The 13,000-nt window shown below is 43.6% G+C and overlaps 1 protein-coding gene across 2 annotated transcripts in view; it reads left to right on the top strand.

The window, feature by feature from the left end:
* The window catches only part of sbf2 (SET binding factor 2), a 101,131-nt gene extending 90,110 nt beyond the window's left edge, over nt 1-11,021 (top strand). For both annotated transcript variants that reach the window (XM_075460310.1, XM_075460299.1), the window contains 9 exons: nt 3,553-3,738; nt 4,777-4,903; nt 5,651-5,778; nt 6,623-6,847; nt 6,964-7,071; nt 7,205-7,395; nt 8,248-8,335; nt 8,424-8,555; nt 9,684-11,021. In XM_075460310.1, coding sequence (XP_075316425.1) covers nt 3,553-3,738; nt 4,777-4,903; nt 5,651-5,778; nt 6,623-6,847; nt 6,964-7,071; nt 7,205-7,395; nt 8,248-8,335; nt 8,424-8,555; nt 9,684-9,782 — 1,284 coding nt within the window. In that variant the 3' untranslated portion in view covers nt 9,783-11,021. The remainder of the gene's footprint in view (nt 1-3,552; nt 3,739-4,776; nt 4,904-5,650; nt 5,779-6,622; nt 6,848-6,963; nt 7,072-7,204; nt 7,396-8,247; nt 8,336-8,423; nt 8,556-9,683) is intronic.
* Nucleotides 11,022-13,000: the final 1,979 nt, after the last annotated feature.

Below are 13,000 nucleotides of genomic sequence, written 5' to 3'. Positions count from 1 at the left end.
ATGGATGTTGAAATTGTTTAGACAGATTATTCCCTGTCCCTTTGTTATGCTAACCACATAACAAATGAACAGGAAAACAGTATAATAAAACTAAGAATTGTACATTTTGACTACTGCTGTGCCATATAGTAGCAAACACATGTAAACACCAAGAGGGACAGAAAATCGAGAGGTTGTGATTCAGTCTGAATTTCTCTATCACCACGATAGCCAATTGCCTCATCAAAGGGTTTTATCCATTCCTGTAAAACTTCCTCATCTCTCAAAAAGACCCAGTCACCATTACCAGCCCTGTTTAGCCTCCCCCTGCTGCCTCTCCCACGGGCACTCCGGCCACGTTCATTCCTCTCACCCCCTCTCCCATTTAGCAACGCTTCATCTTCGCTACTTTCCGCCCTATTCAGACCCCTGCGGCCAATCCGACACCCACCAACCCTTCTACGGACACTAAGTCCCCGTTTACCCCTGCTTCCAAAGAGTTGGAAAATGTAGTGTTTTGTGCTTTGGAGACATTGGTGCGTTGCACAGCCGCAGCATTGACGCGCAGTAAAGCACCATGGCTAGCACGGTAGGCTAGAAAGAATTGACACTCACGCTGGTCCCAGCGCCACTCTCACCTACACTGTTTCCACCATTCCCACCAGCCCCCCTACGAATACCAACACTCCTAGTAGCCTTTCCAATTTTCCTCGCTTTGCCCAGCACCGCCATTGCCATGCAAAGACGCACCAGCGAGCTCACTAGTTGACCGACCGTCATCTCCAAAACAAAGATTTTCCCCTTCTGAATCAGAATCGGCGAACAGGAAACCCATCACATCACTATAAGTAAACTTTTTCCCTGTCATCTTTTATTTATTTTGTCTCTAACTCTTGTAATCCAGCAATACCGCTTCAGCAATCAAGATCCGTGGCACACTTTCTCCGGTTTTTTCTCCTACAACTTGGAATGGACTTCCTCGAACATTTTACATTACAGTGTGACGTATTCCGACCCAAAGTATAAGTTGGGGATGTCTGCCAACTAGTGGACGGGAGTATAAGGCAAATTTGACACTCTGCTTGGCTCTATCGTCTGTTAAAGTCAACACCGCTTCTTGTCGCAATATTGCGACTTTGGCGCTTAAAGGGTTAATGATCTTAAAATGCCGAAACGAAGCAGTAGCAGTTCTTTACTTTGTGATAGGCATGTGCACACAGCTTAAAGGGATAGTTTGCCTCTTTTGACTTGAAGCTGTATGACATCCCATACTAGCAATATCGTTTATGAACATTGACTTACCCCCCACTGCGTCCTGTGAGCCGAGTTCCGGCCCCGCCTGCTGACAGCTGTGCCTGTTTTGGTGTTTACTGCTCCGTCTGCACTTCGGTCTGCAAGGTTTACACAGCACGCAGTGATACGAAGGGAGAGAAAATAGCGCCAAGCGATTGTGAGGTCTGACTTTTTCTGGCTAACGATTTTGTGATGCAAATGTATTACTCTTTTGAACGCATATTGTTTTGAGAAGCAAAACGCTTTATTTTTTGAACCCCGGCCAACTAGCCGGACTACCTTCGTCAACGCCAAAACGAGGCTGGAACTCGGCTCACAGTACGCAGCAGGGGGTAAGTCAATGTTCATAAACGATATTGCTAGTATGGGATGTCATACAGCTTCATGTCAAAAGAGGCGAACTATCCCTTTAACAGCAGCGTCTTACCTTTTCTTTTGTCTGTATTGGCACATACTTGCACAGTCAATGTGTGCAGCATGCGCACTATTTTCATCACAAAGAACAAAACAAACAAAAAGCTTCCAATCTTCTGGTCTTTTTTAGTAAGAGGGTTTAAAATTCAAAGAGTTGACAACCTCCCGTAGCCTCAGATAAACAGCTCTTTACGGCTCTGACAGTTAGTTTGTGTAACTGTACCAAAGAATCCCGTCGTGTCACGCTTCGCTGTTCCAGTGCACTTTATTGAGATTGAAAGCAGCAACAAGTATCTTAACACAGCACGTCTGAGTGAGCCATGTGTGAATCATAAATCTGCCATTACCTTCATGCTTTTCCTGCTCATCTTCTAATCAGTTGTCACTGTTGACCTGATATGGAGGCATGATGAAAGCTCTGAAGCTCTGAGGACTTACGTCATCGAATTGTGCTCATTTGTAATCTTGAAAGTTCACGGCTCTGAGTTTGTAGGTATGTAAACAAAAAGTCTTTTTCAATCCTAATCAATTGTCGGTATCTAAGCATTTCATTGCATGTTGGCTTTCTGAGCTCGTGTTTTCCACGCTTATCCATTAAAGTCCACATGTTTGTGCTGCAAACACATAGCCTTCAAAAGTGTTTACGGGCTTTGTAACGCCCTGGGCTGCTGTTTAAAAAGCACAATTTGCAGATCCCTTATGTTGGGCACGTGTTCGGCCCAGAGCATCGCTCTCCATGGGCCACTGGCTCAAGTCCTGATCAGCCCGCGCAGGCAAATGAGCTCCATATGCTTCTGCCTGGGTTCTTGGAGCATAGACACCCAGCAGACAGGATGCAAACAGTCTTTTCTTTCTTTCTTCGTGCTTTTTTTTTCTGCTCCTCTTTTCATCCTCCGCCCCTCTCATACCCACTCTCCTCACCTCTCACCTTAGTTTTATATCCACTCTTCAGGAGCTTCAGGGACTTTCTCTAAGACTCGGGGCTGGACGTTCTCGTGAACCTCTCGGGGAAGCCATGAGCTGTTTTTTTTCTGTTCGTTCCACACGCGTCAGGGCTCATTAGCTGTGTTGGAGGAGACGCGGGCAGGGAAGCAGGCCAACCATATTGCATGTATAGACAAGTGGTTCTCAACTGATATTTTGTGGAGTGTGTGCTCAAGTGTGCCTGAAGACTTTGCTACAATATTATATCTGTGTTATTGGTAGCAAATGAGCAGTTTCGCATTGTTTTTTTCAGGTTGAAGGGTTGGCTCTGTACTCAGGTTGTGCTCAGGTTTTTCGGAGGTGTAAAAAGTTCTGTTCTGCAGTAAATCCCACGAAACGGCTGCCACTTTGCTTCGTTGAAACAACAATCACACGTCCTATCTGCGTGTCGATCCTGTCTGTTCAGCGGCATGCATATCGGCAGATACTGTAAGCAACGAGAAGCACGATATGAAATGTCAAGTATCTGAGTTATCTGTCATGGAAACAATGTCCCATGTAGTTTGTCCATCTGAGAGCTCAGTCGAGTCCAATTTGTCCTGCAAAGTTTCAAGATGCATCATAATGACATTTTATAGTGTTATAAAAGTCTGTTGTTCCTTTCAATGTTTCAGTTACATCATCACCATAAAATGTCCTGTGTGGCTTTTTTAAAAAAGCTTTATGCTTTAATTATGTACCGTTGGAAATGTGATAACAACACTTGTGATGAGTCACTCAGCAAGAGATGTACGAGTTCTAGTTGTTTCATATTTAAACTGTGAGAACAAGCTCTTTCTGGTAACAGATGATCAGTCAGTGTCGCGGAGTTCTATCTCATGTATCATTCTTTCTCATGTATCGGGAATCCTTTTGGCTTCTTCGCCCTTTTTCTCCCTGCAGGTGGTGTCTCTGGTGCAGCTGCTGAGTGATCCTTTCTACCGGACCCTGGAAGGTTTCCAGGTGCTCCTGGAGAAAGAGTGGCTCTCATTTGGCCACAAATTCAGCCAACGGAGCAACCTGAGTCCCAACAGCCAGGGCAGCGGCTTCACACCCATTTTCCTGCAGTTCCTGGACTGTGTGCACCAGGTGAGTTTCACTCCCGTCGAGGAGCTCTGCCTCTGCTACGTGACTCCTCTCTGCTTTCCCTCCGACACTTTAACTTCATTCATGACTTCATCGTGAGCTCATGACATTCCACAAAGGCGAACAGGCGAGTGAGTGACAAAGGTGAGAAATTCAGCTGTCATTAACTATACATTAGTGTTGTTAAGCAGTTCTCAACGTTGGATGTGTAACCTCAGCAGCATATGGCACCGGGGAGTTTTCGGTGAGGCTGCTGCCCAGATGGTCCATGAACCCAGTGATCAGCGTAGAGCTGTCTGTGCTCGCGTGTTTCAGCATCTCTTCGCTTTCAGTGCGTGTTTGAACCGCATGTGGAAAACTGCAGTTTTGGGGGAGTTTAGAGTCTCTAGGAAGGCTTGGGTGTGCTTCAGGATTTCAGGGGGGTGGGTGGGGGGGTCGAGTTAAGAATGAAGCACACACAGCTGAGGGCCAAAGAACTGTGTCCGCTCTGAAATGCTAACTTAAGAGAATGCTGTGGGGTGGGGGGGTTGTGTCTCCTGGGGTCCTGCAGACCCACTCCCATGAACTTACATCAACACATAGTTTCTGCATTTGTCTTTTGAAAGTCTAGGCTTGGCAGCTGACAGTTGGCGGGGGTCCTGGGGGGGGGGGGTCTGGAGACTTATAAAAAGGGGGGCGGGGTGGGAGAAGAGATTCGGATAAGAGCTCAAAATAGAAGAGCCTCATCTCCGAAACAGCTGTTGTTTTTGCCAGCAGACCCAGGTGGCCTCAAGTATTCAGCACTCTTGTTGGCCACATCACACCACTGGATGGGAACAATGGAGCAGCCGTCGTACTGGCTCAGTCTGGATTGTGTCTGGCAGTGGATGATATTCCTGACCTCTGCCCTCGCGAGGACAGGAGACACTCTTTCCTGTTTCTAATTTATGCACTGGAGAGATGTGAAGCCACAACACACAGACACAGCTCAGCTGTCGCATGCACACTTACTTTCCCTCTTGGCCTCTAACTGTCTCCATCCATCTTTTCTTGTCCTTGCAGATTTTGGAACAACATCCTCTGGAGTTTGAGTTTAATCAGTATTATCTAAAGTTCCTGGCCTATCATCACATTTCCAACCGCTTCAAGAACTTCCTGCTGGACTCAGACTATGAACGTTTTGAACATGGTCAGTGTCTTTTGCTGCTTCAACCAAGGCGGAAGGTGTGGGGGGGTATTTGTTTATTTCCTCTTTATCCTGGGAAAAGTATTCTTCACACTTAAACTTGAGCAGCCCTCATTGGCTGCCTTGCAGTCAGTAAGCACAACTTTGCACAGTTGAAAATCTAAACATGAACCTGTGAGGTAGCTTTATCAAAACACCGCTTCTCCACCTCATATTAATACGAAGCATCTTTTATTAACCTTGCATCGTTTTAATGTTTATAATCTGGTGTTTATTAGAATTAGGAGGACGGTTGCGGGTGAGTATAACAACACATTCATGTTTCTTTGTTTTGCTGTATGAATTCCACTCGTTTTGGCCGTCCTTGTGTATTTTGATCTCCACCCGAAAAGTTGCTCTTATTTTTTTCTTTTGGTTTGGTAAATTAATGTAACAAAAACATATGAACACTTCTGCACCAAAGTTGTCATTTGTACTGAAGCTACTTTATGTTCATGATAATATGAGCCGAGAATTTATTATTTAAGAATATCCCAGTGAAAAAGGAATACAAGATTTATGCATAAAAGATGATCAAATGTGCCCACACTGCATATCGGAACCTTGGCTTAAATCCCACGTTTCTAAAACTGAAACCTTTTTGTTGAGCCAGATTTTTTTGTTGTTGTTGTTCACGCTGCATCAGCTCAAACGCTCTGTGAGTTGAACTGGCCCGTGTGCTCACCAGCTTTCCCTCCTGTGTGTTTGCAGGGTTGCTGTTTGAGGATAAAGGTGATAAGCAGGCCCGGAAAGGCATCTGTATCTGGGAGTGCATCAACAGAATGCACCGGAGGAGTCCAATCTTCTTCAACTATCTCTACAGCCCCTCAGAGAGTGAAGTGAGTGTTTCTGTCACCCGTCTGTCCCTCACAGCCGATTCATGCAGCTTCCACACCGTCGAGTACTTTTGGTACCGCATCCTAGTGTCATTATGACGGGGACGATAACGTCCCGAAACACTGATTAAACGTGCCTCAGACTGAAAAAGTTATAACCTGCTGTATGTATCTACTGTTGATGAGAGGCATTTAGAAAAGTTGAGGTTGTATCTCCAAAGGACACACGAAGGAGACAAGAGCTTTATCGATTTTTACCATCTTACAAAAAAAAAAAAAAAAAGATTCTCTCAACTAATACTCTGCTGTTTAAAATTATTCTCACTGAGCCTCACTGTCCAGGATGATGTGTTCAGACTTCGACTTTTCAGAATCTTCTGATGAAAGTGTGAATGGAGAGATTTTGTTTCCAGACATCTAGAGATTGTACATGTTTCAGTCAAGATGGAGGCTTAACCAGGTCATGTAAATACTCATGACGAAATTCCCTTTGATTATATCTTTTATTTAAAGATGAAAAGTGTGATATTTTCAATTTCATCAAAGCAGCATAAAGTATTACATTGCAGTGTAATGCCGTTCTTATCAGAGGTGTGTGTGTGTATCTGTGTGTGTCCTAGAGGCATTTTGGCTGATAGTTGTGATTACAAATAAACATTTTATATATATATATGTATATGTGTGTGTGTGTGTGTGTGTGTGTGTGTGTGTGTGTGTGTGTGTGTGTGCACATCAGTAGAGACTTGTTTCAACAGACAGCTCAACAGTCATTTCACTCTAAAATGTGGGCTTTTTTGCATTTGCATATGATTGTCACGGTTAAAACCTCGTGGTTTGTGTCCTGCAGGTCGTCCTGAAGCCTTCCATCAGCATCCCTTGCCTGAACAAATGGGACTTCTTCACGGATGAGACTCTGTCGACTGGGCCGTGCTACGACTGGAGGATGATGGCCGTGAGGTCGGACAGCTCAGAGGAAACGGACACCCTCGCCAACAGCAAGAGGAGGATTGTTTGGCCGTGTTACAGCAGCGTGAGCCACGCTCAGCCGGACGCCATCACCAAACTCCTCGCTGTAAGAGAGTGTGACCAAAACTTTGAACTCGAGGTGCTGTCCTGTGCTGGATCCTGTGTCATTTTTGGAAATTTTTTTGTCTCTTTTGTTTTGTTTTGTTTTTTTCAATGCTGCAGGACATAGAGAAGCTGGAGGCTGAGCTGAACCAGGCCCCTGAGAAATGGCAGACAACTCTGGAAAGAGTCCGACTCAGCATACAGGAAGACCTCAAGCAGGAAGGAAATGTGTGTGTTAGGAGAAGATAGACTCATTACATTACATGGAATACTCCTACACTTTGACACCTGTTTTTTTTTTTTATCAAACATTTTTGAGTATGTTTGTTTTCACTTGGGACTTAATCTTGTGTGTTTGCAGCTCCGTAAGCAGTCGGTGTCCATCTCAGGCCTCATTCCCACGTCCAGCCTGCAGGCCTTCCAGCGGCGCTCCATGCTGCACCTGCCAGACAGCGGACTGGGCGAGGACCACAGCGCCGCCACAGCCAACGGGATCAACCGCCGCGCTGCAACCCTCTACAACCAGTTCACCCCAAAGAGCGAGGAGAACAGGTGGGTCGTGAACCTCATGAGCTCCGGAACAAATACGAAGTACACATTTGATTAACTTACTAACCGCTGCGGAGGGGCCAGTTCCAGTTTTGGAAGATGACTCAGCACTGCGGTATGCTGCGTGTCATGTTTGCGAGCAGAGTCTGTATTCTGTTAAACTCTGGGTGTGTGATTTTACAATTACAGTGAGGTTCAAGTGCAGACTCTTGGCTCCAGTATGTGAATATTTCCTTCTGATCTGAACAAATAGTCATTAAAATGTACTTTATGTAAATTATTTGTAACTTTTTGCATGTGATCCCGATTCTTCAAATTCCAAATGAAGGTCTGACAAAAGTTTTAAGCGATAAAGTGAGTGATGAGAAACCTTTCATTGGTTAGTATCTTTATGATAAATCATCAAACTTGCTATAACATTTCGCCTGAAACGTCACACCTTTAAGCAGATGAAAAATCAAACTGGTCTTTTTAAGTTCAGCCGATTGTTTTCATTTTACGGGAAAACAGATTTCACAGCTTTGGGAAAGCTGAAATATGACATTTCAAATCTCTGTAAGAAAGTTTGGATCCTGTTACCATCCTGTTACACAATGAGAACACAATGTACGGACAGAACTGGAGGTGGTCTTGTATTATGTAAAATCACGCCACTGGAGCCGTGAGTTTTTTCTTTAAGCCCTCTCTGCAACAACACATGATGGGATGAGCTCGCTTAAGTTTGATCATGTGCCGGAATAACCCATTAAAAAAAAAAAAACACCCAAAGAATTAGAAAATGCCGTTCAAGCAGACACTCATTCGTAATCAGGGTTGACCCAGCCACCAGCATCCAAACATCTAGTGTTTTTCTAGGTCCTACGAGGGGATCCTGTACAAACGTGGAGCACTGCTGAAAGGCTGGAAACCTCGCTGGTTCGTGTTGGACATTACAAAACACCAGGTGAGCAGGCGGCCCCGCATTCATGTTCAGTAATCACTTTACCGAGGCCCCAAAGACAGCAAGCACTTCAACAATATTTTCTTCACAGCTGAGGTACTACGACACCGGAGAGGACACGAACTGCAGAGGCCACATCGACCTGGCTGAGGTGGAGTCTGTGATGATCGCTGCGCCAACTATAGGGGCCCCGAAACACATCAGCGAGAAGGCTTTCTTTGACGTGAGTACGCACTTGGAAAAAAGATTTGTAACCCAAGAGGTTCCTGGTTAAATGAGGAATGAATGTTGAATAAAACTTTTGAAAAAATGAATCCTAGTGTGACATCTGCATCGCTGCTCAGATGTCCACCAAGCGTGTTTTTGTAAATCTGTTCATCATCAGCAGACATCGGTAGACACGGGGGCGGTGGACAGAGGGGCCATCGCCCACTCACAGTTGGTGGTTCAATCCCAAACTCCTCCACGGCCCACAATGTGCTTATCAGTGTTTGATTGTAGAGGAACAGGCACTGCATGATTATATGGACCATTTCTCGTCCACATTTCAAAGTAATTTTATCACACAGTTTGACTCACTCGGTTTCCAGTTAAGCTGACCTACTGTTCATTCTTTAACTATATTATAACATGGCTTCCTGTAATTTTGAATCAAGTCAGCACATTGAGTTGCCTGTGGTATGAAATGCGCTATATAAATAAAGATTGATTGATTGATTGATTGAAAACAGGGATTTCTGTGGAGATGTGATCTCATCTGCATGCTGCTTTTGTAAAAGTTTTAAATGTAATAATTTGTAAAATGGCTCATGATCCAGAAATGATAATAATATAGGCTATAAAATGATAAAACATCTGAATCACCTAACATCAGTTGGTTAGTATGCATGCACGACTCTGCCTTAAGAAGCTCATTGTGGGCCATAGAGGAGCTAATTAATGTGGCGCAAGAAGACTTTATAGTGCTGCAGGAGCAGCTGTCGGGGACCCTTGCCCCCCATTTGTGGATTTTTAATGTGTTGTGTCGTGAACTATTTAGTTCATATTTGTCACAAAAGAAGATCCTCAGGTGTCTCTACTCTGCACACCTCGGTGCAGCACAGTCCTCTACAGAGTGTTGCGTCACGTTTTCTTAGCTCAGTCGAAGGCTGCTGAAAACGTCTTTTAAAGTCTGTCACTGTGGAACATCGATGCCATTGAAGTAATGTGACTCTTCCACCAACTATTTCATCTGTATCGAACAAAACAAACTTTGGACAGAAAATTGTGACTTTGTGACCTGGTGTTGTGTGTTTGTCTCTTTGGATTGTAATTAACTTTTTTTTTCTTTTTTACCTCACGCCCCTTCCAGCTGAAAACCAGTAGGAGAGTTTACAACTTCTGCGCCTCAGACGCTCCCAGCGCTCAGGTGTGGATGGATAAGATCCAGAGCTGCATCTCTGAGGCCTGAACACTGAAGCTAAGCAACATAATCGGAGACGGGCGCCTGGTGGCCGAGAACACAAAGCGTGACATCAGATCGGTTCAGATTTCTTTCATTTTGGGACCACGGAGAATAAAGTGCCTGATGGTGGAGGACGGATTCTGTCCATCCACCTCTCTGCATGCTGCTCAGCAGCTGCTCGGGCTGTCGTCACCCTGCAGGTGGAACACATCTGCCTCAGCTGTAGGCTCCCTCTCACAGGGTTCAAGTGAAGATAAGCTGTTGTTTTAGAGGACTGCACTACCAAGGACATGTTATCCTACTTAAGCTGTAAATAGATCAAAGCAATATCACTGGCCATTAAAAACTGTGGGTTCAATTTTAAGACTTAAGAAATAAAGAAAATAGCTTGTTAAAGATTTTCTATCAGATATTTTACTACGAGGAAAGGTTATTGCTGCTTACAGAAACGTATGAACCGCCAAAAAAAACTCAGAGAATTTTAAAGGCACAACATTGAGAAGCAGTTTGTTTGCACTTAGCATTAAAGTATGCACTCAAATAGAGATTTTCTAACAGATGCAGACATCCAGACTTAAAGCGTTACTTTACAGTGTCCATGTGACGGCTCCTCATGACAGATTAGATTCAAAAGAGTTTGCACAGTGAGTTCGGAAGACGTTGTTTTATTTAAATATGTAATGTTTTCACTCTTTTGTTAAATGTGTATCGACTTCTGCTTAACACACGTGTCTAATGTCATGTAAATTATTATTTTTTATTAAAAGTGTAACTGTGCAAGTGTGGTGGCTTCGTGTTTCTCTGTAAATACCTTTGTGACGTTTCATTTTTATATACTGTATGTGCTTTTCTAACTCTAACTCTGATGTGACCGTCTTCTTTTTCTATGCCTCGTTACTGGTGCAAAAAAAACCTGAGTGGCCTGTTCCCTTCTTGTGGTGAAACATTGTTCTGAAAATGAAACAGAGACTTTTTGTTGTTGTTGTTGTTGTTGTTGATGAGATTGTCCAGGCAGGCGCGGGCTCTGTGTTTTTTAAGGGCTTTTAAAGAATCTATCGTGAGGTTTTCAGACCCTTGTCTCATCTGTTCTCTGTCTCTGCATCCTTAACCGCTTCATTACAACAAAAGACAAGAAAGCACATGAAACAATTCAAAGATGTCGTTGTCATGTTTTTGTTACCGTTTCTTTGTACCATGTTTTGTGGTGACACTAAATTTTTGAAAATAAATCAACCGTACTTGAAAGCCCTCTCCTCGTGTTTTTTTCGGTGCACGGTTCCTCGTCGGCAGAGATGGGAGAAGTGTTCGGGTACATCGCTCAAGCAAAAGAGGGAATGATGAATAGCAAGTCGAATGAAAAGGGGAAGGTCTTGCATTTATAAGGAACATACTGTGCAAGCATAATAACCCTCTTTGGTGTTTTCCATATATTGTTGCTTTGCGTCCTGGAATCCTGTGGTGGTTCAAGTCAAAATGGCCTAAAATTAGAATAAATTGGGATCGGGTGTTGCAATTTACTTTCAGAATAATTCAAGTAAATCAATTGTGTGTAATTATGTGTCACATGATCTATATTACATACAATTGTGTCCTCATTGTGCAGCACAATGAAAACCTTCCTCGGAGCCCCATCAAATCCATGATATAAAAATGGAAGGAACAACAACCCTGAAAAGAAAGGACAGACCACCAAAATAACCAGTCAGGAGGGGCATCAGTCAGAGATGGAACAAAGAGATCAAGTTTAACCCCGAAGGAGCTGCAGAGCATCCAAACACTCTGCAAACATATGGAACTGAAATCTGAACGTGTTGGCCATTAAAGCAAATGCACTGCGTGAGGCATGAACCCGACAGAGCAGCATCCTCACCATGAAGTATGGAGGTGGCAGCATCATGCTGTGGGGATGTTTTTCAGCCGGGAAGCTGGTTAGAATACATGAAACTATGGGATGGTCTCAAATGCAGGCACATTCTCTGAGGAAAACCTGCCTAAGGCCTCAGAAAAATGAGACCAGGACTCTGACTGATTGCTGAACAGCTGCGGAAACCAAGGGGTTGGAGCAGTTTCTTCTCGAGAAATGTGGCGAGACGTTCAAAACTTATATAGATAAATACACAAAGAGCCTTGCAGCTCCAAACTTCAGCACTGTCAAGAATTGACTTCGGTGGATGAAATTTTATGCAGCTCAAGTTTTTTTTGTCCTATTGTTTGTTTCACAATAATAAATATTGTGCACCTTCAACATTTTAGATGTATTGATGTTGAAATTTGTATGTTGAAATGGCCCAAACCCCTAAAAAAAAATCAGCTTTAATTCCAGTGAAAGGCAACAAAATGTGAATACCTTTGTAAGGAAATGTCTAAAATCTCCTGTGACCAGTGAACAATTTCCAGTGATGCATTCGCTTGTTATTTTTGTTTTACACTTTTTAAACAATTCATCAAAAATCGCCTGCATCGGTCTGTCTCTACTTACAGGCAGAATTTGAACCTCGAGCAAAACAAAACGAGAGGCCTTTGAATAAGATGAAACTGCCAAGCCAAAAGAAATAATTGCATCCCACAAATGGAAATGCCAGAAGTGGTTTAAACCGATCCAAGTTCGGGTGCTGAAACTGAAGCGCTACCAGCAGCACAGGGTCAAGGTCTCCACTATAAAAACGACAGGCCAAGCCCAAGTCTGGGTGCGAAAACCTGACCAGCGTTGCCAGAATTAAATAATAACCAGAACTGCGTGAATGTGAGCCAGCATGAGAAAAAGGCAACTAAAATAAAGCAGCGGACGCTTTATTCCACCAGATCTTCCCATAAATCCGCCTCTGAATGATTAAGAACGACAGGGTATAGGTCTTTTCCTAATGCAACATCAGCTCATTATTTAAACTAAGGAGACACTTCTTTCTGTGTTTTGAGTTACTCTCCTGGTTACCAGAATGTTTTACTGCCTGCAAGACGATTTTGACTAAATACTTCCCCCCACACAAACACACACACATACACATTTTCAAGGTTTGAGAGAATCAAAACCAATGATCTGTAATATTCTTTTGAATTCTATGATCTTAAAGCCTTAAACTCAGATTTCACTATAGAGGTGTGGAATGACATTTTATTGGGACAGCTAATTTGATTTAAGTCATCTCAAATTTTTGCACACCAGTTTGCTCAGTGACTCCAGCCGATGATGTATTTCTGTCACATCAAAGCACGTGTTTAATGTT

This window comes from Odontesthes bonariensis, chromosome 1 (assembly GCF_027942865.1).
Source record: "Odontesthes bonariensis isolate fOdoBon6 chromosome 1, fOdoBon6.hap1, whole genome shotgun sequence".
NCBI lineage: Eukaryota > Metazoa > Chordata > Actinopteri > Atheriniformes > Atherinopsidae > Odontesthes > Odontesthes bonariensis.
The sequence above is the reverse complement of the archived record's forward strand: the minus strand, read 5'-3'. Positions and strand labels throughout refer to the sequence as shown.